Raw genomic sequence first — 24,407 nt, 5'->3', positions numbered from 1 at the left:
AGAATTGACAGAAGAAAGTTCATTTGTAGTTCTAAACATATTTAGGGTGTTTTTTACTCACTTTTTGTCTGTCCCATGACGTTATTCCTCTCTCCTACAGCGTCCATCACAATTACATGCACACGGACAATTATGCAAATGACGCGATGGCGTCATTTAGAGACTTCTAGCGACTTTTAGGACAGCCAATAGCTACTTTCCTTACTGAGGAGTTGACAACACTGCTTCCGTGCAAGCCCGGGCTCCGAGAACTTCACCACACCTACCCCTCTCTGCGTCCTGCACAATGTCTGAGTAACATTGATGTTTCACTCTGGTCACACATAATGAAATAGCCTAATTTAATTACGATTTTAGAGATATGTAATTATATCCAGACAATTTCGAAAAAGTCAATTATTTCTTTAATTGTAGTAAATAATAATGTACTTCTAATGTACTTCTATTCACAGCCATTTTTCCAAACTATTTTACTCAACTCCTACTATTTGTTGAATGCAGCCCTAACATGTGAGCATGCAGGATTTGATATTAGGGCTCTTTTTAAAATGTTCTTAGTAGTACAGGATTAGATAGGATGGTTTAGTTTCTCTTAATGTTTGGTTCTTTATTCATTATTCTCTGAACTGTGATTGACTACACAATCCAGTACAGTAGGTAGCGGCATGCCCCTATAACGTATGTTTGCGGAACGCCGTAATATTATAGAAGAAGAAGAAGAAGAAGAAGAAGAAGGATGTGAGCCTGCGCATTGTCGCAAATGCGGTTTGGCGTTGGGACTCCATTTATGCGGTATTTCGTGTTGTTTCCAAGCGGGAAACAGTAGTCAGGTCAGTAAGATTAATACAGTGGTCGGTTAGACAGCAGTCTCTCCGATTATAAACTTCGCTGGTAGGGGATCTACTAAAAGAGGAATATGCCCCGAGAAATCATAACACTTCAACTTGGCCAATGTGGAAATCAAAGTACGGTGAAGTCTTTCCCTTGCTAAAATTATTAGCTAGCTAGCACATATACCTAACGCTAACCAACAGCTACGCTAGTAGTAAAATAACAACTACTGGACATGCATGGGTTTAGTGTTGTAATTAAATGCATATTATTTCCTCTCTATTGCAGTTGGTTTTGAGTTTTGGAAACAACTATGTGCAGAGCATGGCATCAGTCCGGAGGGGATTGTGGAGGAGTTCGCCACAGAGGGCACTGACAGGAAGGATGTCTTCTTCTATCAGGTACAGAACATCATTAGCTGGCTAGATCAGTGGGTCAGGTTCCTATCCCGGATATAGACCCATGGGGAGAGAGTGCATCTAGGCATCGCATCTTATCACCTTGTTGTATTCTTCTCAACCGTATTGGAGAAGTTCGAATGTCCTTCCCCTCAAACCGTTTTCTCCAATGTGTTTTGAGAAGGAAACAAGGAGCAAGGATGTGAGGAATCAAGAAAATATTAGCTGAGAAAGGGCGATAGACTAGAGGGAATTCTCTCCTCTCTGTCTATTGGTCCTGATGTGGGCTAGGCAGGTTGCCAGATTTGGCTTCGAACTAAAGTACAGTACATGACAGTTATCCACTGACTATACAGACAGGGCAAGTTAATAAAGGTAAAAAATAATACAATTATTTTTTTAAAGACAGATCTTCCAATGGTGGTGGAGTGGCCATCTTTAGTGCTCTGTTGTCTCCACCAAGTCTGTCCCCAAACAATTTGATTAGCTGTTTTTTAGCGTTAAACTTTCAAATAGCTCTTTGTTGACTGTTGCTGGGTGTTATCGTCCTTCATCAGCACCGGCCTTTACCCTACCTGCCCGACGCTCTCTCCTGGCCTCTTACACTATAAGTCTGAATTTGTCCTGCTAGGTGACCTAAACTGGGCCATGCTTAAACCACCTGACCAAGTCCTAAAGCAATCTGACTCCCTAAATCTTTCTCAGATTATTACCAATCTCACAAGGTATGACTCCAAACACCCAGAAAAGGCTACTCTCCTTGATGTTATCCTCACAAATAATCCTGATAGGTATCATTCTGATGTTTTCTGTAATGACCTTAGTGATCACTGTTTTACAGCCTGTGTTTGTAATGGCTGCTCAGTGAAACGACCTGTCCTGATTTCTCATAGACGCTTGCTAAAAAACTTTGAATGAGCTAGCCTTCCTTCATGACCTGGCCTCTGTAAATTGGTATAGAATCCGCTTGATCCCCTCTGTCGAAGATGCTTGGACCTTCTTTTTTGATATTTTCAGTGGTATTGTTAACAAACATTCACCTATAAAGAAAATGAGAATTAGAAACCGGTTCAGCCCTTGGTTTGACCGTGATATTGTAGAGTTACTCCACCTTAAGAATTCCATTTGGCGAAAGCCTCGGCATACTCATACTCAGGCTGACTGGCTCTTGTTCAGGCAAATGAGAAATAAGTGCACTCGGGCTATCCGGAAGGCCAAAGTGAGTTACTTTAAGCAGATGTTCTCTCTCTTTGGGTCTAACCCCAAGAACTTCTGGAAAATGGTTAAAGACCAGGAGAATAAACCCTCCTCCTCACAGCTGCCCATGTCCCTTAATGTTGATGTGGTTGTTACTGACAAGGAGCACACGGCTAAGCTCTTTAATCACTTCATTAAGTCAGGATTCCTATTTGACTCAGTCATGCCTCTTTGCCCGTTGAACATTTCCTCATTTCCAAACACTTCTAATGTGACTAGCCCCGATGCTCCTCCCTATTTTTCCCCCCTGCAGGCGGTCACTGAGTCCGAGGTGCTAAAGGAGCTCCTAAAACTTGACCCCCAAAACACATCTGAATTTGAAACTCTCAACCTGCTCCACTACAGCCCCGTCGATGAGAATGGGGACGTGCTCGGTGCTCCTTTTCCTGTAGTTCACAATCCTCTCCTTAGTCTTGGTTAAGTTGAGAGATAGGTTGTTATTCTGGCACCACCTGGCCAGGTCTCTGACCTCCTCCCTATAGGCGGTCTCATCGGTGATCTGGCCTACCACTTGTGTTGTCTGAACTTAATGATGGTGTTGGAGTCGTGCCTGGCCATGCAGTCGTGGGTGAACAGGGAGTACAGGAGGGGACTGAGCACGCACCCCTGGGGAGCTCCAGTGTTGAGGATCAGTGTGGCAGATGTGTTGCTACCTACCCTCACCACCTGGGGGCGGCCTGTCAGGAAGTCCAGGATCCAGTTGCAGAGGGAAGTGTTTAGTCCCAGGTTCCTTAGCTTGGTGATGAGCTTTAAGGGTACTATGGTGTTGAACGCTGAGCTGTAGTCAATGAACAGCATTCTCACATAGGTGTTCCTTTTGTCCAGGTGGGAAAGGGCAGTGTGGAGTGCAATAGACATTGCATCATCTGTGGATCTGTTTGGGCGGTATGCAAATGGGAGAGGGTCTAGGGTTTCTGGGATAATGGATCCTGTTTGCTTATTTCCTTATACAGCTGACTGAGTGCGGTCTTAGTGCCAGAATCTGTCTGTGGTGGTAAATGACAGCCACGAAAAGTATAGCTGAGAACTCTCTAGGCAAGTAGTGTGGCCTGCAATTTATCATAATATACTCTACTTCAGGCGAGCAAAATCTAGATACTTCCTTAGATTTCGTGCATCAGCTGTTGTTTACAAATATGCAAACCCCCCCTCGTCTTACTGGATTGTGCTGTTCTATCCTGCCGGTGTAGCGTGTATCCCGCTAGCTGAATATCCATGTCGTCATTCAGCCACGATTCTGTGAAGCATAGGATATTACAGTTTTTGATGTCCCTTTGGTAGGATGTTCGTGATCGTACCTCGTCTAGTTTATTGTCCAATGATTGCATTTTGGCGAGTAATATTGACGGTAACGGCAGCTTTCCTAGTTGTCTTCTGCGGGTCCGGACGAGGCATCCGGCTCTTCGTCCTCTGCGTCACTTCCTTTTGCGAATAATTGGGATGTCTGCCAAGTGGGGTGTTTAGAGAATATCGTGTGAGTCCTGCTTGTTGTTGTTGTTGAAGAAATCTTTGTCTAATCCGAGGTGAGTGATCGCTGTCCTGATATCCAGAAGCTATTTTCTTCAGTAAGATACGGTTGCAGAAACAATATATACAAAATAATTTTCAAATATCGCGAAAAAAACACATAATATCACAATTGGTTAGGAGACCGTAAAACGGCGTCCATCTCCTCCAGTGCCATTTTGTCCATAGTATTCTCTCTGGTATGCAATCTGGCTTCCGCTCAGGTTATGAATGTCACTACAACCTTAAAGGCCCTCTGATGTCACCATTGCCCTTGATTCTAAGCAATGTTGTGCTGCTATTTTTATTGACTTGGCCAAAGCTTTTGATATGGTAGACCATTCCATTCTTGTAGGCCAGCTAAGGAGTGTTGGTGTCTCTGAGGGGTCTTTGTCCTGGTTTGCTAACTACCTGTCTCAAAGAATGCAGTGTTTAAAGTCAGAACATCTGTTGTCTCAGCCACTTCCTGTCACCAAGGGAGTACCCCAAAGGTCAATCCTAGGCCCCACGCTCTTTTCAATTTACATCATCAACATATCTCAGGCAGTAGGAAGCTCTCTAATCCATTTATATGCAGATGATAGTCTCAGTCTCATCCCTCCCTGGATTTTGTGTTAAACGCTCTACATCAAAGCTTTCTCTGCCCGTAAGCTTGTTATGAACACCTCCAAAACGAAGGTCATGCGGTTTGGTAAGAAGAATGCCCCTTTCCCCACAGGTGTGATTACTACCTCTGAGGGTTTAGAGCTTGAGGTAGTCACCTCATACAAGTACTTGGCAGTAAGGCTAGATGGTACACTGTCCTCTCAGCACATATCAAAGCTGCAGGCTAAGGTTAAATCTAGACTTGGTTTCCTCTATCGTAATCGCTCCTCTTTCACCACAGCTGCCAAACTAACCCTGATTCAGATGACCATCCTACCCATGCTAGATTACAGAGATGTAATTTATAGATGTTCTTTACCATTCCGCCATCAGATTTGCCACCAATGCTCCTTATAGGACACATCACTGCACTTTATACTCCTCTATAAACGGGTCATCTCTGTATACCTATCGCAAGACCCACTGGTTGATGCTTATTCTACTGCAGCTGCCATTCTTCACATACAACACCCGTTCTGCCAGTCACGTTCTGTTAAAGGTCCCCAAAGCACACACATCCCTGGGTTGCTCCTCTTTTCAGTTCGCTGCAGATGGCGACTGGAACGACCTGCAACAAACACTCAAACTGGACAGTTTTATCTCTTCATTCAAAGACTCAATCATGGAAACTCTCTTACTGACAGTTGTGGCTGCTTCGCATGATGTATTGTTGTCTCTACCTTCTTGTACTTTGTGCTGTTGTTTGTGCCCAATAATGTTTGTACCATGTTTTGTGCTGCTACCATGTTTGGCTGCTGCCATGTTGTGTTGCTGCCATGCTATGTTGTTGTCATGTGTTGCTGCCATGCTATGTTGTTGTCTAGGTCTTTCTTTACGTGTCTCTTGTCGTGATGTGTGTGTTTTGTCCTATGTTTTTATTTTATATATCTTTTTTTTTTTTAAGTCCTCGTCCCCGCAGGACGCCTTTTGGTAGGCCGTCATTGTAAATAAAGATGTGTTCTTAACTTGCCTAGTTAAATCAAATCAAAAATGCGGTGCAGCAGCTGCTGTATTGATGGCAAACGAAATAGACATGAAACATGCATCACAGACTGTACCATTATTCCCCACTAGATGGAGCAGTCTAATAATTTATGGCAGCCAGCATTCACCATCTTTCTGCAATCAAATCACATTTTATTGGTCACATACACATATTTAGCGGGTGCAGCGAGATGTTTGTGTTCCTAGCTCCAACACAAAGGTAAAATAATGGAATTAAGAATTATATAAATATTAGATTGAGCAATGTCGGAGTGGCATTGACTAAAATACAGTAGAATAAAGTATATACATATGAGATTAGTAAACATTATTAAAGTGGCCAGTCATTTCATGTCTATGTATATAGGGCAGCAGCCTCTAAGGTGCAGGGTTGTGTAATCAGGTGGAAGCCGGCTAGGGATGGCTATTTAACAGCCTGATGGCCTTAAGATAGATGTTTGTATCTCAGTATCTCGGTCCCAGCTTTGATGCACCTGTACTGACCTCGCCTTCTGGATGATAGCCGGGTGAACAGGCCGTGGCTTGGGTGGTTGATGTCCTTGATGCTCTTTTTGGCCTTCCTGTGACATCAGATCCTGTAGGTAGTCACCAGACTACAATTATTATTGTGTATGCTTTGCTTTCTGTGCATCAAGTAGGAGTAAGCCTTACCTCTCTCTATATGATCCACAGGCAGACGATGAACATTACATCCCCCGTGCTGTTTTGTTGGATCTGGAGCCCAGGGTGATCCACTCTATCCTCAACTCCCCCTACGCCAACCTGTACAACCCAGAGAACATCTACCTGTCGGAGCACGGAGGAGGTGCAGGGAACAACTGGGCCAGCGGCTTCTCACAGGTGACTATGTGGACCATGTTGTTGGTTGTAGCTGGGCCAGAGGCTAAAGGACAGGGTCCATGTAGAGAACAAAGCTTTAGCCTTGAGGCGAATAATGCATATTTAGTAGAAGTTTGGCTATGTTATTATTCTACTGTTTTTGTAACTACATTCACCCAAATAACAATCTGGAATAATGCATGTCTTGTCGTTTGCAGGGTGAGAAAATCCATGAGGAGATCTTTGATATCATAGACAGAGAGGCGGACGGCAGCGACAGTTTGGAGGCAAGCCCACTCTTTCTCAGTCTCTGATTGGTCCACAGAACATATGGGGTGAATGCTAAGGAGTCAGCAGGCCTGAGTTTGGAAGCATACACACACTGCACTGACTGCATATCTTGCCTCACGTGAGGTTAACTTTGGAGGGAGAAGCTGAAAATGGGAGGGGACTATCAAGAGTGAAACACTTCCTGATTCTCTCCATATGTAACTGACTGACGTGTGAAAGGAATATAGGTTTTTCAGTTCTTTTTTTTTCTTTCCCTTCAGTTGTGCTGTGGTGGAAAGCATGCTTTCTTTGGCGACTTATAATGGCTAACCTTAATAGAGAGTACACATAAAATGGGAGCCCACACATGTCATCTTAAAACTAGTAAATGCTCTGTTATTTCAAGCCTTTAAAAAAAAAAACATTCCTCAACTGCAAGCTGTAAGGTTGCCTCTCTTAAAACAACATGACTTTCCCCATAGAAGTCTGTGTAATTTCTGTTGCCCCTACTCTTTATGACCCCACATTATTATTTAGAGTGTGTGGACATGCATTTGAGGGGGTGTGTGTGAGAGAGAGAGAGATAGGGCGTGGCATGCCGTGTTGGGTGGTAATAGCTGGACTGGAGTAGAAGGCAGGTATTACATGGCTGTCTAGGCGAAGGAGAGAGCCTATTTGTGGGCTTGGCCTGCCCTCCCATCTCCAGGCTGGGTGGAGAGTGGGAGGCATAAACACAGGTCGTATATACTGGCACAGTACAATAAATACTACTACTTAACCTGATAGATGTAATCTAAAATGTAGATTTCTGCCTAAATAGACATACTCAAAAGTAATTATTTATCATGAGAGGGCCATAAACAACTAGAAATGCTGCATATTCCAAGAAAGAAAATCTCAGCTTTCTGGTATAAATAGTTATATGTTTCTGAAGTGGAGTCACTTTTGAGGTAACAAGCTCAAGTACATAGTAAAAATATGATGAAAAAATGAAATATACCCTGAGTATACCAAACATTAGGAACCTTCCTAATATTGAGTTGCCCTCAGAACAGCCTCGATTTGTCAGGGCATGGACTGTACAAGATGTTGGAAGCGTTCCACAGGGATGCTGGATGTCCTTTGGGTGCTGGACCATTCTTGATCTACACGGGAAACTGTTGAGCGTGAAAAACCAGCAGTGTTCTTGACACAAGCCAGGGTGCCTGGCACCTAAAACCATACCCTTTTCAAAGGCACTTAAATGTTTTGTCTTTCCCATTCACCCTCTGAATGGCACATACACAATCTATGTCTTAAGGCTTAAAAATCCTTCTTTAACCTGTCTCCTCCCCTTCATCCACACTGATTGAAGTGGATTTAACAAGTGACATCAATAAGATATCATGGCTTTCACCTGGTCAGTCTATGTCATGGAAAGAGCAGGTGTTCTTCATGTTTTGGACACTTGGTGTATGTGATGGAGTTCCTATTCAACAAAAGTTGATGAATCGAGCTTGAAATGACTGACATGCTTTCTAAATATAGTAACAATCAAATTATAAATCGACTAACTAGGATTTTACTTTCCTTATAACTGTAAAATAGATTTGATAATATTTAGTAATAGTACAACATTACTAACAACATGGTTATTATAGAACTAGACAGATCGTCTAGTTCTATAGAACTAGACAGATAATATTCTGCCCTGCGTCCTCTGAGCAACGCACAGACGCCACTCAAATGCCTGCCGACTCCATTACACCTTCATCAGCAGTGGGCACTAACTGGTTTAGTTCACCTGTGCCCAAGAGAAAGTGGTTTGTTTCTACCAAGAGAAAGTGGTTTGTTTCTACCAAGAGAGTGGTTTGTTTCTACCAAGAGAAAGTGGTTTGTTTCTACCAAGAGAAAGTGGTTTGTTTCTACCAAGAGAAAGTGGTTTGTTTCTACCAAGAGAAAGTGGTTTGTTTCTACCAAGAGAAAGTGGTTTGTTTCTACCAAGAGAAAGTGGTTTGTTTCTACCAAGAGAAAGTGGTTTCAATTCTACAAAATGCTTTTGTATTGTATTTTCATGTCGGGAGTTTTAAATCCCTGTGTGACCATCACAACGAGATGAAACCCACATCAATTGAAGCGTATGGGTATCAGCTGTCAGGAAATATGTGAGGGGTAGTGACGCACTGAGCCAGAGGAAATTACTCATTTGTCTGGATAGGCCCAAACATTGGAGACGTTTTTAATCTTTTCACCCAGAGCAGTGGAATTAAAGAATTAAGATGGTTCTGTTTCTCTGTTGCAGGGTTTTGTCCTTTGTCACTCCATCGCTGGGGGAACCGGGTCCGGGCTGGGATCCTACCTGCTGGAGAGGCTCAATGACAGGTCTAAACACACACACACACACACACACACACACACACAGGGAGGCTGAATTTCCACATCGAGATGAGGTGGTCTCTCCTTCTGTTTGACTGCTGTAAAGTTAGTAGGTTTATAATTTATGGAGTAGAAACACTCTCATAATTGTAACCATAATTGTCCCAGCCTCCATTGGAGAGATAATATTCTCTCCCTGGGGCCACCTTTTAGTTTTCCACTGTTGGATGTTTTTCTGTGACCTGGTGTGTGCTACTTTTCTATTTTCTTCCTGTGTGTGTTGGCCAGGTACCCTAAGAAGCTGGTGCAGACCTACTCTGTGTTTCCTAACCAGGATGAGATGAGCGACGTGGTGGTGCAGCCCTACAACTCACTGCTCACACTCAAGAGGCTCACCCAGAACGCAGACTGTGTGGTGAGCAAGAAATACACACACACACACACACACCCTCTCTCATCTGTGCTTTTTGCCTTCAGCTGGCTACCGTTGGGGGAATAGACAAAAGGTTCTTTCCTGGAATCAAATCCATGCACATAAACTCTGATGTTGAATGGTAATTCTTTCGAGAACGTCCCCTTGTGCTGTTTAAAATGTGATTTAAAAAAATAAATAAAAAAACAGGTTCCAGTTCCACACTGTCTTGTTGTTCTGTTTCTTCATCCCCCTAAACACCACAGGATGGGGACAGACAAGCCTTATCCCCCGCCCACTCTCAACATGCTCCGTGTGGTGTCAAAAGCCATAACTGTCACTCTGCCTCAGGCAATCTCCACGGCCAAGTCTTCGAGAGAGGGAGGAAGTTGAACTAGGAGCCACAGTGCCTGTATATCATGAATCATTTTTTATGACCATCGCTGCTGCTGGTGTGACTGGTAATGAGGCGGTGTTGGTGGACATTTACATCTCTGGATGATTACATCTTTGCTGCCTGGGATTGATGATTGTATTAGTTCCCGAGATGCTCTGACGGCCTAATGTTTCTCCTCTCCAATATCTACTTCCTCCTGCAGGAGTTTACGCAAGGGCCTCTACACAGGCTTATTGGGTTAGCCCCTACAGCTAATAGAATCTACGTGGAGAAGAATTGGTTCCCCTGTTAGTGACGCACAGTGTGTGCCTCAATGCTTCAGTCTTCACACAGCAGCACACTGTCTACTCTGCTTTACCCATCAAGACTGACTGGAGGATTGGATCAAAGCCCACTGTTAACTAGTCTCTACCACACAGCATCTCTCTCTTGCATCTCTTTCCCCTAATTCTAAAGTCAAACCTCCCCTTTGCTGTCTTTCTGTGGAAATGTCAATCTTCTGACCTCCTGTCTACACATCCCTCTCATTCTGTTTCTCTTTTTGACTTGTGTGTGTCAGGTGGTACTGGACAACACTGCTCTGAACCGCATCGCCACCGACAGGCTGCACATCCAGAACCCCTCCTTCTCCCAGATCAACCAGCTGGTGAGTGATTGACAGCCACTCAGGTACAAGCTCCACCTCCTTCCCTAATGGTGTTCTCAATATCCAGGTTCTAGATCACCAGACTCCTGAGAGGAGAAAGTGTTTCTATTCAGAGGCCTCTTGATAGCCTGGTCCCAGATCTGTTTGTGCTGTCTTGCCAAGTCGGTAATACGGCACAAACTGAACTGGGACCAGGCTACTGTTTATAGCCTACTGACCGTGACCCAGAAATTATTAGGCAAGTACAGAGAGGGTGTATGGGTGAAGTAAACCTCACACTGTTAGCCAGAATGTCCTGAGGATTGAACAAACTAGTTAGACTCGTTACTCCTCACACTTTAACTGTCAAACTGGATCTCACACTCCCTAGCAATTATTGTTGAATGAACACCCAGTGGTTGTCAAAAAAACAACTTGTGGTCAAAGATGTCTATATCCCTAGGGCTGTGGCGGTCATGGGATTTGGATGACTAATTGGCCACACAAATGAACGCGGGGGGCACCGTAATAACTGGTCAAATGTTTTATAAAAAATAAAAATAAAATGTTCCTCTGTGGTCCTGACTGCATGTGCTGCCGAAGAAATAGAACGATCGTTCCCATTCAAGTCAATGGTGGCATAATGGGTGGACTGGCGGCTATTGCGAGTGTACCCATAGGAACAAAGGAGGAAGTAAAAGAAGGAATTAAAAGCAGGAAGTGTACCTGTCAAAATGGGCTGTGATTTGTTGATTCAACTCAACTGACGTTACAAAAAATACATTACATTGTATGAGCCACATCAGTTGAAATCATTTGAAGGAACATGGAAATGATTGTATCACAATAACAGGCAGCCGTTGCGAGTGTACCCATGAGTTTACCAGTCAAATTGCCAGGGTCAGAGGTGCCAAGTCTGTTCTATTCATTATATTTCTATGTGTGCCACTGCAGGGAGGGGGACCCTGTCTAGGCAACTCCTTGCTTGTTTCAGCAAGGAATAGCAGTTTCATCACGTTGTTAAGATTCCATGTTACTGCAGAAACAGACTCAATCTCACGATTGCCTGGCAATTCTGTCTTCAGTCAGCTGATCATTCCACCCCCAATAATATTTAAACGCTTATGCCGGTTATTTATTTCCATGACAGTCTTCATCCATAACCGTCGTTTATACAGTAATTGTGGCAGCCCTCTATACCCCTCTCTAGCTAACCTTCTAACCATACAATCTCATATAGCTTGTCTTCTTTTTAAACATTAAATACTGTAAAAACACCAGCAAATCAGCCCCAAGTGATTTTAATTTTGGAAATCTGTTCCAAAGTATTCTCACGCATAATAGAGACATACTGTATATGTGATTGTATACAAATGTAAATAAGGTTTGAAACTATTATATTTTAGTCAAATATTATATCTATTTGGGCTTCTTGCAGTCAATTTGCGGTCTACAAATGATTTGTAATTATTTTCCGTCTCCTTTACCATCCACTCATGAAAAAATTGTCCCACGGCTGAATCTAGGTGATGATCCCTGTCATATAGGCTGCATTTCTTATGACCACTCCTGGTGATTGCCCGACAGAAATTGACAAGATTACGGAAATAAAAACAGCCACAAGTAATTATGATGACTAAAGGTTCTTTCTCTCCACAGGTTTCCACCATCATGTCAGCCAGCACAACCACCCTGCGTTACCCTGGGTACATGAACAACGACCTGATTGGTCTGATCGCCTCTCTCATCCCCACGCCCCGCCTTCACTTCCTGATGACTGGCTACACACCGCTCACCACTGACCAATCGGTAAGTAGTTCTCAGTGACCGCGTAGTACGTCTTGGCGCATTCAAGACAGCTGGGAACTCTGAAAAAATCCTGAAGTCAGTGATCTTCAGGTCTGAAAGTTGGAGCTCTTTAAAGATGCCAGAGTTTCTGACTTGGACTTGCGAGGTGGGTGACCGTTCAAAGTTGGCGCTCATTCTTTTTCCTGAGTTACCAGTTTTTTTTACACTGAAGTCTTTGTCAAACGTATTTTTTATTATTATTCTTCTGCATGCTACTCCTGTCAGAGGAACGCCCTAAAAATAGTCAGACTCCAGCCACCCTAGTTGTAGACTGTTCTCTCTGCTACCACACGGCAAGTGGTACCGGTGCGCCAAGTCTAGGTCCAAGAGGCTTCTAAAGAGCTTCTACCCCCAAGCCATAAGATTCCTGAACATCTAATCAAATGGCTACCCAGACTATTTGCATTGCCCCCCCACCCCCCTCTTTTATGCTGCTGCTACTCTGTTATTATCTATACATAGCCACTTTAATAACTCTACATGTACATATTACCTCGACTAACCGGTGCCACAGCACATTGACTCTATACCGGTACCCCCTGTACATAGCCTCGCTATTGTTATTTTACTGCTGCTCTTTAATTATTTGTTTTATTTCTTACACAAAAAAAAATATTTTTCTTGAACTCCATTGTTGGTTAAGGGCTTGTAAGTAAGCATTTCACTGTTGTATTCGGCGCATGTGACAAATGTAATTGGATGTGATTTGAACAGTAACTATTGAACCATTCAAGCTAGAGACACCAAACCAACTTTCACATGTTCAGGGTATCCTAACTTATCATTTAGCTACTTGTTTAACTATAACCTGTCCCCAACATTACTACTGTGGACACTACCACTGCTATAACGTATTTCAAAACCATACATACTCCAAAACAAGCTAGCAAACACACCACATTTTCTTCAGGAAATGTACTTTTCCGATTTCACTGTTAGCATAAAGAGTTGGTTATTAGAACTACAGCTAGCTATTAGTAGGTCTAGATACAAACCTGTTGTACGTAGTTCAACTACCATCAAACTACTTTTAAAGAGCTGTCGTCTCTAGATGCACCATCATATTTCTTTCCCCAAGTAATAGCCTAGAACTTTCTAATCGTTACATCATCATTCAACTAAAATCCAACTTAATTTACACTGAATGTTTTACAAAAGTAAATTGTACATCTATTTATCTGAAACCCGGTTGCTTTGCTTTCCTAAAAGAGTGTTGTCCACATGCGCCTGCTGTTTGTTACCATATTCTGACAGAACCATTTTGTCTTGTCTGTTTCTTTTTAGTTTCACACTCAACAACTTTAGTTTAGACATTTTTTGTGATCGAACTGCCCTACAATCCCAAGTAATAGACTACCATGTCAACTATATCAAAGTAATCAGACCAATTATTTTACTGCATTTAACTTTGACTATATGTAACTGCTTTACTTTAAATAGTCAAGTTAACCTTTTTTAAACTACTACCCCTACCACAAATACGTTTTAAAGAGTTAAAGCCAGTCCCACCAATTGTACTAGTTTAGTTTTAATCTCTGTTCTTGAAAACACCGATCTTGACTGAGTTATCCAAGTATCTGCCGATTCATCTTCTTTTGAAAACATTTTGGTGAACAAAGTGTTCCTGTCATATATGATTACGCGTGTTTATACATGCCCTCTCCTTTGTTCCTCTCCCAGGTGGCCAGTGTGAGGAAGACCACCGTGCTGGATGTGATGCGGAGGCTGCTGCAGCCCAAGAATGTCATGGTGTCCACGGGCAGGGACAGACAGACCAACCACTGCTACATTGCCATCCTCAACATCATCCAGGGAGAGGTGGACCCCACCCAGGTGTGTGCGTGTGTATATTTTGAATGAGAATGTGTGCTAGCTCAGTGTTTTTTAATTTAAAAAAAATAATACATACATACATACAGTGCCTTGCGAAAGTATTCGGCCCCCTTGAACTTTGCGACCTTTTGCCACATTTCAGGCTTCAAACATAAAGATATAAAACTGTATTTTTTTGTGAAGAATCAACAACAAGTGGGACACAATCATGAAGTGGAACGACATTTATTGGATATTTCAAACTTTTTTAACAAATCGAAAAATGAAAAATTGGGCGTGCAAAATTATTCAGCCCCCTTAAGTTAATACTTTGTAGCGCCACCTTTTGCTGCGATTACAGCTGTAAGTCGCTTGGGGTATGTCTCTATCAGTTTTGCACATCGAGAGACTGACATTTTTTCCCATTCCTCCTTGCAAAACAGCTCGAGCTCAGTGAGGTTGAGAGCATTTGTGAACAGCAGTTTTCAGTTCTTTCCACAGATTCTCGATTGGATTCAGGTCTGGACTTTGACTTGGCCATTCTAACACCTGAATATGTTTATTTTTGAACCATTCCATTGTAGATTTTGCTTTATGTTTTGGATCATTGTCTTGTTGGAAGACAAATCTCCGTCCCAATCTCAGGTCTTTTGCAGACTCCATCATGTTTTCTTCCAGAATGGTCCTGTATTTGGCTCCATCCATCTTCCCATCAATTTTAACCATCTTCCCTGTCCCTGCTGAAGAAAAGCAGGCCCAAACCATGATGCTGCCACCACCATGTTTGACAGTGGGGATGGTGTGTTCAGCTGTGTTGCTTTTACGCCAAACATAACGTTTTGCATTGTTGCCAAAAAGTTAAATTTTGGTTTCATCTGACCAGAGCACCTTCTTCCACATGTTTGGTGTGTCTCCCAGGTGGCTTGTGGCAAACTTTAAACGACACTTTTTATGGATATCTTTAAGAAATGGCTTTCTTCTTGCCACTCTTCCATAAAGGCCAGATTTGTGCAATATACGACTGATTGTTGTCCTATGGACAGAGTCTCCCACCTCAGCTGTAGATCTCTGCAGTTCATCCAGAGTGATCATGGGCCTCTTGGCTGCATCTCTGATCAGTCTTCTCCTTGTATGAGCTGAAAGTTTAGAGGGACGGCCAGGTCTTGGTAGATTTGCAGTGGTCTGATACTCCTTCCATTTCAATATTATCGCTTGCACAGTGCTCCTTGGGATGTTTAAAGCTTGGGAAATCTTTTTGTATCCAAATCCGGCTTTAAACTTCTTCACAACAGTATCTCGGACCTGCCTGGTGTGTTCCTTGTTCTTCATGATGCTCTCTGCGCTTTTAACGGACCTCTGAGACTATCACAGTGCAGGTGCATTTATACGGAGACTTGATTACACACAGGTGGATTGTATTTATCATCATTAGTCATTTAGGTCAACATTGGATCATTCAGAGATCCTCACTGAACTTCTGGAGAGAGTTTGCTGCACTGAAAGTAAAGGGGCTGAATAATTTTGCACGCACAATTTTTCAGTTTTTGATTTGTTAAAAAAGTTTGAAATATCCAATAAATGTCGTTCCACTTCATGATTGTGTCCCACTTGTTTTTGATTCTTCACAAAAAAATACAGTTTTATATCTTTATGTTTGAAGCCTGAAATGTGGCAAAAGGTCGCAAAGTTCAAGGGGGCCGAATACTTTCGCAAGGCACTGTATATGTGTGTTATCAAAGAGAAGTCCTTAACTATGGACATTAAAAAATAAAGTTCTGTATTAGTTCATGAGCTGACTCCTCTGCTTATTCTGGATGTTATGAAGGAGATGGCTGAAGACCAAGTGGATATTGTAATGGCCTTGTGGTGCTGTGTGTTAAACATATTGGTCCAAATGTTTTAGCAATATCAATACTTTCCATAAGTTGATACAATCCTGTTTGGGTGAGTGCAGGTCCACAAGAGCCTGCAGAGGATCCGGGAGCGTAAGCTGGCCAGTTTCATCCCCTGGGGTCCAGCCAGCATCCAGGTGGCTTTGTCCAGGAAGTCCCCGTACCTACCTTCCGCCCACCGCGTCAGCGGCCTGATGATGGCCAATCACACCAGCATCTCCTGTGTAAGTTCCGCCCCTCATTCTCATTACAGGTTCTAAAGGTTGGCCACTTGGGAGTAGGTTGGCCACTTGGGAGTAGGTTGGCCACTTGGGAGTAGGTTGGCCACTTGGGAGTAGGTTGGCCACTTGGGAGTAGGTTGGCTACTTGGGAGTAGGTTGGCTACTTGGGAGTAGGTTGGCTACTTGGGAGTAGGTTGGCCACTTGGGAGTAGGTTGGCCACTTGGGAGTAGGTTGGCCACTTGGGAGTAGGTTGGCTACTTGGGAGTAGGTTGGCTACTTGGGAGTAGGTTGGCCACTTGGGAGTAGGTTGGCCACTTGGGAGTAGGTTGGCCACTTGGGAGTAGGTTGGCTACTTGGGAGTAGGTTGGCCACTTGGGAGTAGGTTGGCCACTTGGGAGTAGGTTGGCCACTTGGGAGTAGGTTGGCCACTTGGGAGTAGGTTGGCCACTTGGGAGTAGGTTGGCCACTTGGGAGTAGGTTGGCCACTTGGGAGTAGGTTGGCCACTTGGGAGTAGGTTGGCCACTTGGGAGTAGGTTGGCCACTTGGGAGTAGGTTGGCCACTTGGGAGTAGGTTGGCCACTTGGGAGTAGGTTGGCCACTTGGGAGTAGGTTGGCCACTAGGGAGTAGGTTGGCCACTTGGGAGTAGGTTGGCCACTAGGGAGTAGGTTGGCCACTTGGGAGTAGGTTGGCCACTTGGGAGTAGGTTGGCCACTTGGGAGTAGGTTGGCCACTTGGGAGTAGGTTGGCCACTTGGGAGTAGGTTGGCCACTTGGGAGTAGGTTGGCCACTTGGGAGTAGGTTGGCCACTAGGGAGTAGGTTGGCCACTTGGGAGTAGGTTGGCCACTAGGGAGTAGGTTGGCTACTTGGGAGTAGGTTGGCCACTAGGGAGTAGGTTGGCCACTTGGGAGTAGGTTGGCCACTAGGGAGTAGGTTGGCTACTTGGGAGTAGGTTGGCTACTTGGGAGTAGGTTGGCCACTTGGGAGTAGGTTGGCTACTTGGGAGTAGGTTGGCCACTTGGGAGTAGGTTGGCTACTTGAGAGTAGGTTGGCCACTTGGAGTAGGTTGGCCACTTGGGAGTAGGTTGGCCACTTGGGAGTAGGTTGGCTACTTGGGAGTAGGTTGGCCACTTGGGAGTAGGTTGGCCACTTGGGAGTAGGTTGGCCACTTGGGAGTAGGTTGGCCACTTGGGAGTAGGTTGGCCACTTGGAGTAGGTTGGCCACTTGGGAGTAGGTTGGCCACTTGGGAGTAGGTTGGCCACTTGGGAGTAGGTTGGCCACTTGGGAGTAGGTTGGCCACTTGGAGTAGGTTGGCTACTTGGGAGTAGGTTGGCCACTTGGAGTAGGTTGGCCACTTGGGAGTAGGTTGGCCACTTGGGAGTAGGTTGGCCACTTGGGAGTAGGTTGGCTACTTGGAGTAGGTTGGCCACTTGGAGTAGGTTGGCCACTTGGGAGTAGGTTGGCCACTTGGAGTAGGTTGGCCACTTGGGAGTAGGTTGGCTACTTGGAGTAGGTTGGCTACTTGGAGTAGGTTGGCTACTTGGGAGTAGGTTGGCTACTTGGAGTAGGTTGGCCACTTGGAGTAGGTTGGCCACTTGGGAGTAGGTTGGCCACTTGGAGTAGGTTGGCTACTTGGAGTAGGTTGGCTACTTGGAGTAGGTTGGCTACTTGGAGTAGGTTGGCTACTTGGAGTAGGTTGGCTACTTGGAGTAGGTTACCTTGTGCAAAAATATTTTAAAAGGTGACAAAACTATAATCCTTAGCTAACATTTCGATGGCAAAACACTTCATGGGTTGGTAATAAATGTCAAGAGTAATTTTTTGTATCCTCCTAACCCACAGTCAGTGACTGAGGGAATGGGCAGAAAGTGACTAATACGAGGTATATGAAATGTAATTATGTAATGTATTCACTGCTACAAGTTCACTGGATGCCCTTTCTCTTCTCTTCCTCCGTTGCAGCTGTTCGAGCGGACTTGCAAGCAGTACGACAAACTGCGAAAGCGCGAGGCCTTCCTGGAGCAGTTCCGCAAGGAGGACATCTTCAAGGAAAACTTTGACGAGCTGGACAACTCCCGCGAGGTGGTGCAGCAGCTCATCGACGAGTACAGTGCTGCCACACGGCCCGACTACATCTCCTGGGGAACTCAGGAGCAGTGAGGACAGATGGGATATACACCCCTGTCACATGACATGGGTCTGGTCCACCTCTACAGCCCAACCAGGGAAAGATAGGGCTGAGCTAGTTGCCTCCTGTGCCATCCCTATGGAGAAAAGTGTTAAAGTTCATCCCTGCTGCTTTTCTTCCCTCTTCTGTCCTTAAGCTCTGTTTGGGAGTTAAACCAACTCTTCAATCTGTGTGCCTGTATCCAATCCCCACTGATGGTTATGAATAGTCTTTCTCTCTCTCATGCAGGATTCCAAAACGACCCCTGCCACGAGACACTTCATGGATAGTAGATCTGAAAGGATCAAATGGGTGTCAGCTCCATCTTGTTCTCTGACAGGTGGAGGAATGTATGATATTGTGCCCAGTGGGTTGGGGTTAGAGGTTGATTTGGAATTTTACGTCACTTTCTCCATCCTCTCTTCCTGTTCTTGTTGCCATCAGCAGAACTCGTAGCCTCGTTTGGCACTATTTTTATACTATATAGTACTACTCTGCTTTTTGTGCTGTTCCTTTTGCAGTCACACCGACTAACACTCCAACGTCCTGGGGACAGAATAACATGCCTGGTGGGACTTTGTCTTCGTACATTTCTGAGAAGTTTGTGTTATGACACCAGAGCCCATGATAATCATAGGCCTGAGATCAGTTGCTGCTGTCCAGTATGTACTTAACCAAAACATCTGTTTTGGCAATGGTCATTGTTATAAAATTGTATCTATTACATTGTTATTGCAGAGGACAGCCTACTTCTCTACTCTGGTGCTGGAGTGTAAATCCATACTTTCTCCTACTCTATGTGCATCAAGAAGCTTGTTAAATTGCATCGCATCTACAGTTTTCCTTTTTTTGTAGCCATCCAAATGTATATACTTTTCATGTTGAGCTTTGTTGTAAAATTATTTAAAATAAAAATTCTATGAGAATATTCTTCATTGCCATTGGTGGATTTAAGTGTGAGTTGTATGCTGCTGTTCATTATAAATAATTGTAATACTTTTAGGATATATTTGTTCATTACTGCATCATGAAGTACAATCACTGACATGCAGTCCTTAGAAGTTAGTCTTTGAAGTGGGCATTTTCAGAATACTAAACTTTTCAAGGGTCCACAAAATAATGCTAGACAAAGCATACCCCCCCCCCCCCATCAAATTATACTACGCTACTTCAGGCCTCATTACCAGAAAGAAATACAGGCTCACTCAGCGATGCCTGCTCGGTCAAGCAGGTCAAGTCCATTGTGTCAACCTAAGATGCTGACTATTCAGAAGGAGAGATTTTAGAAACCTGTCTGGTTGCTGGCACCAAAATCCATCCCCTCTGCCAGGCAGCTCCGGTTGAGAACCTAACTATGGACTGTAAACTAGGGCATCAATGAGAGTGGCTTTGTTTTTCAGTGATACTGAGCCTTAAAACAATAACAAACAGTATGGTACAATGGTGCTGCTTTTTAATTAATTACATAGTTTACTTATTGCACATCCAAGTTAGTTAAAAAAACAAAACAATAGTGCAATTGACTATACACACATTACATACAGAAGGTACCATGCGGTGTACAAACAAGCTTTAAACAAAGCCAGCTTTAGGTTGGACTCTGTCTTCCTTTTCATAGTTACACGGAGGGAGGGATCTCTGTGAGCGTAGCTGCCTGCAGCTGCAGTATAAAAAGCGACGGCTTGACTGGACAGTGACTGCCTGCATATCGTACGGGCAGGAGGCAGGGCTGGCTGTGCCGTGGTGGGTCCTTCCACCTGAGGAAGACCTCCAAGTCTGGCTGCCAGGTATGAGGGGCAGGCGGGTTAGGGAAAATGAAAGCTCACCACAGCCAGGGTTCCTAATAGACTTCTGTATTACAACATAACTAAAACTTATATGGGTCTAGATGACGTTGGGGTGTAACATTTGAGGTGCAACTATCTAACGTCTGGGTATATTCTCTGGAGAAAGTACAGCAGAACTTATCTTTGGTCCATGCTCAAAACACAACTTTTTGGTTACTTTAATGAACTTGGACAAAGTCTACCAGCCAAGTAGTGAACACAGAAGGGCAATGTGCTGTGGGTTTGTGGCAATAAGGTAGCTTAGGGCTTTATTCAATCTGTCGCTGAAGCGTTACAGATGCTACGATAGAAAAGTCATTTCCAATTGAGTAGACTCATGCAGCGTTTACCGTGAATGCAGTCTCCGCTAATGCGGGAACGTTGCCTTTAAATTTCAATCACATGGCTGATCAGTACAGTGACCTAATGGATCGAGATGAGACGTTAATGGGATCATTTCAAAGCCATACTAAAAATAAAAAAAAACACAAAAACAGCTAGGTCCTCATTTAAGACATACAAAATGGATGAAATAAAAAGACTACACCAAACAATGTGTCACAAAGTGTACATAAATAATACTAAGAACGCATCAATAGTCAGGACAGCATTGGTTCTGTGTGTCGGCACAGCAGAGAAAAGACAGGGGTCTGCATTGTGGTTGTGATGGTCCATGTTACTGGCTGGGGGTTAGGTTAGTACATCAATTCTTCAGAGTGCGGACTTAAAACAGCCATCTAATTTCCATCCACACCGAATATGTTCCCCACTGAAACAGAGACTGGGAAATAACAGTTCCACCCTTAAATTGTAGCTATAGGCCTAGATATAAGATCAAAATTGGATCACTTAACTATTAAAAATGAACAGACAAGACGTTTAAAATGCTCCTATCAAGTGTTAGCCATAGTTTCATGTTGGGGTGATAGCTCGGGCAAGCAGCAAGTTGACAAGGGGGGGGTCAGAGTGTTTGGTAGAACCAACAGACAAGTCATAGCCCAAGATCCTATAGTTTCTGTTACACAGCATTAGGCTGGGTCCTTTATAACATCTCGTCCAATCAAAATGTCCCATCCAGTAGTCTCGTCCAATCAAAGTGTCCCATCCAGTAGTCTCTCCCACCCAGCAGACAGTACCAGCAGGAGCAGTTCTGTCCATGACAGCCAGAGTGACTTACTGAGCTCCATCATCTGGTTCAAGTTCCAGTTCACATGGCTTGCTACATCGACAGTTCTAGGTAACGCAAGCCTGGCTGGGGTCTTTATGAAAACAGACCCTTTCAGAGTGTGTGTGTGCGAGAGAGAGAGAGAGAGAGAGAGAGAGAGAGAGAGAGAGAGAGAGAGGAGGTGAAAGTGTGGGAGTGAGTCAGTCAGTCTGATTCCAACCCCCCTTTCTATTGCATGAGGGATATTCTAGGAAAGGGCGATAATCTTCTAGGAAAGGCAGAGCACGACATGTAGAACAACATAGCAGAGGCACGTTCACAGCGCTCCCTCAAGCAGTTTGTTCTCTGCTCTGCTCCGTGTCTCTAGGTGAGCGGTGTAACTGGTTGGGGAACTGTAGATGAACTCTTGTGTCTAGGCAACAGTGTGTCTCCCTGAAGTATGGCCCTGTGAGTTCTAGGAGATAAGGAGCCACAGCTTCGGGTCCCGTGCCTCACGTTGTCGGGGTGCCGGATCTCCCATGTGAGAACAGAGGTTGTGTGGCAGGATGGGGGAGGTGGTGACACCTCATCAGCACCCACATTGGTTTCTGTGGGTTTCTAGCCCCACTTACAAAACAGGCTCCTCCCCTTCTCGCTCCTTCAGTTGGAACTCTCAGCAAGGTTTATTTTCACGGATGAGGAGTAAAAACAGCCTTCTCTTTGTTTTGGCTGTGGTGCTGTTCCCAGTGGAGGAGGTGGAGGAAGCAGGCGCAGGGTCCGCTAGGCTGGGGCTGGGCTCCGAGGAGGCTGCGTGTGAGCTGAGGACAGGGGGAAGGGGCGCTCTTCACACGGGGTGCGAGGGCAGCTCCAGCAGGGTGGGGGTGGGTGTCAGGGGGAGGTGGTGGAAGCCCACCTCGATGGCAGTGCCCTCTGTGATGCTCACCACGTCGTCGCCCCTCCCACGCTGGCGACGGATGGCACTGAAATAGGCATTCATCAGCTGCATGATCTCAGTCAGCTGTGAGAGAGAGAGAGAGAGAGAGAGAGAGAGAGAGCGAGAGAGAGAGAGAGAGAGAGAGAGAGAGAGAGAGAGCGAGAGAGAGAGAGAGAGAGAGAGAGAGAGAGAGAGAGAGAGAGAACAGAGGCAGGGGGAAGAGAGAGAGAACAGAGAAAGAACGAAAAAGTGAGAGAGAACAGAAGGGGAAAGAGAGAGAGAGAGAACAGAGAATCAGACTGGTGACAGTGTGAGGAGTGGCTTTCTCAATGTCTGTGTCTGGCACCATCACGGATGATGTCATCCAGCTGCTGCTGGAACAGACACAATCCTCCAGGGATGGTCAGAGCGTGATGTGCCTTGGCACATTCTGCAGCAGCACCAGCACTCACACCACTGGACTGAACTTCAGTAAGACACAACCCTAACAACAACAAAGGCAGATGGGTATTGCATTTCAACATATCATGTCTGTGTTTCAGCTGGGTTTTATATCTGTCCTTAAGGTCACAGCAAAATATTGCATTAGCTCATGATCATATGTTGTTGTGTTGGCCACAAGGGTCCTAACCCCAATTTATCCAACTACCATCATATCTGCATATCTGGCCTTACCCCTAACACTATGTGACCTCAGGCCATAACCTTTGTCCTAACTTCAACACGACCCCAGTCCAGTTGTCGGCACCAATTTTAACCCTTACTTCAGCTGCTAACTTTTCCTTAACCGTTGACTCCTAGCTTAACAATATCCCCCTTCAAACCAGCTCCTGGTGAACTCTGCCCAATCCACTTAAATCCTCTAAGTTTAATACAGAGCAATGTGAGTCCCATAGTTCAGAAAAGTATCACCCTCCTTTAGCTGGCCTCCAATTTGCCTGTTCTGCTGCCCCAATAAATAAATAAAAGCCATTCTTGTGCCCCGTGAGAGAGAGATCACAGAGAGGGCTTTGTTCCGCGTGGGAAGATGCAAGCAAATCTGCAGGATGAACGGACGATTTGTTCTCACAAAGAAAAAAATAATTAGCTGTTTGGGGAAATATCCAGGTTTCTGGGAAATGTTATGGGCTAATATTTTAGTCTAAAACTCACCCCGCTTAGTATTTAATAACAGGAAGTAAGACTCTTGGTGGTTGATTCTGGTGGCAGAGAGAGGCAGGCTGTGTACTCTCGTTTAAATCGCGATTAATTACTGTTTTTGCACGTGGATCAGGGCGCTGTGGGTGGAATAACATCATGAGCAAGCAGCGTGGCTGTTTCAATGACTGTGCACAACATGTCACTGTGATCAGGAATAGAGGCCATTCACCAGGCACAATAAAGAGGCAACCTGCTGTATGCAGCCCGAATGAGGAGAACAACTGGAGTCAATCAAAGACCTTTTCAGGTTTAATTCCACCTACAGACTCTGCTATGTGTCTATGAATGACAGATGTATCATTAGTATCATTCCTGTTTGGCCCTGTCCGGGGGTGTCCTCGGATGGGGCCACAGTGTCTCCTGACCCATCCTGTCTCAGCCTCCAGTATTTATGCTGCAGTAGTTTGTGTCGGGGGGCTAGGGTCAGTTTGTTATATCTGGAGTACTTCTCCTGTCCTATTCGGTGTCCTGTGTGAATCTAAGTGTGCGTTCTCTAATTCTCTCCTTCTCTCTTTCTCTCTCTCGGAGGACCTGAGCCCTAGGACCATGCCCCAGGACTACCTGACATGATGACTCCTTGCTGTCCCCAGTCCACCTGGCCGTGCTGCTGCTCCAGTTTCAACTGTTCTGCCTTATTATTATTTGACCATGCTGGTCATTTATGAACATTTGAACATCTTGGCCATGTTCTGTTATAATCTCCACCCGGCACAGCCAGAAGAGAACTGGCCATCCCACATATGCTCTCTCTAATTCTCTCTTTCTTTCTCTCTCTCGGAGGACCTGAGCCCTAGGACCATGCCCCAGGAATACCTGACATGATGACTCCTTGCTGTCCCCA

At 44.6% G+C, this 24,407-nt stretch overlaps 2 protein-coding genes across 4 annotated transcripts in view; one reads left to right on the top strand and one right to left on the bottom strand.

Moving 5' to 3' along the window:
- Positions 1-698: 698 nt before the first annotated feature.
- Positions 699-19,390, top strand: LOC139421192 (tubulin gamma-1 chain). Its single transcript, XM_071171827.1, has 11 exons — positions 699-965; positions 1,120-1,232; positions 6,315-6,482; positions 6,680-6,748; positions 9,013-9,092; positions 9,375-9,501; positions 10,455-10,541; positions 12,180-12,329; positions 14,049-14,201; positions 16,135-16,296; positions 18,258-19,390. Exons 1-11 carry the CDS (start codon positions 917-919, stop codon positions 18,453-18,455), a joined length of 1,356 nt encoding a protein of 451 aa, XP_071027928.1. The 5' UTR covers positions 699-916; the 3' UTR covers positions 18,456-19,390.
- A 510-nt stretch (positions 19,391-19,900) lies between these two features.
- LOC139421190 (unconventional myosin-X-like) overlaps positions 19,901-24,407 on the bottom strand; it is a 52,854-nt gene continuing 48,347 nt past the window's right edge. For all 3 annotated transcript variants that reach the window (XM_071171822.1, XM_071171823.1, XM_071171825.1), the window contains one exon: positions 19,901-22,450. In XM_071171822.1, the coding sequence (XP_071027923.1) occupies positions 22,277-22,450 (174 nt within the window). In that variant the 3' untranslated portion in view covers positions 19,901-22,276. The remainder of the gene's footprint in view (positions 22,451-24,407) is intronic.

This window comes from Oncorhynchus clarkii, chromosome 12, assembly GCF_045791955.1.
Source record: "Oncorhynchus clarkii lewisi isolate Uvic-CL-2024 chromosome 12, UVic_Ocla_1.0, whole genome shotgun sequence".
NCBI lineage: Eukaryota > Metazoa > Chordata > Actinopteri > Salmoniformes > Salmonidae > Oncorhynchus > Oncorhynchus clarkii.
This window is presented reverse-complemented; position numbering and strand designations above follow the sequence as displayed.

Bases quoted from the DNA above. Each gene is read 5' to 3' on its own strand.
- LOC139421192 (XM_071171827.1), top strand. From the start codon at position 917: ATGCCCCGAGAAATCATAACACTTCAACTTGGCCAATGTGGAAATCAA. The intron at 12,330-14,048 runs GTAAGTAGTTCT...TTCCTCTCCCAG, and splicing joins CGCTCACCACTGACCAATCG to GTGGCCAGTGTGAGGAAGAC. The intron at 14,202-16,134 runs GTGTGTGCGTGT...GGGTGAGTGCAG, and splicing joins GAGAGGTGGACCCCACCCAG to GTCCACAAGAGCCTGCAGAG.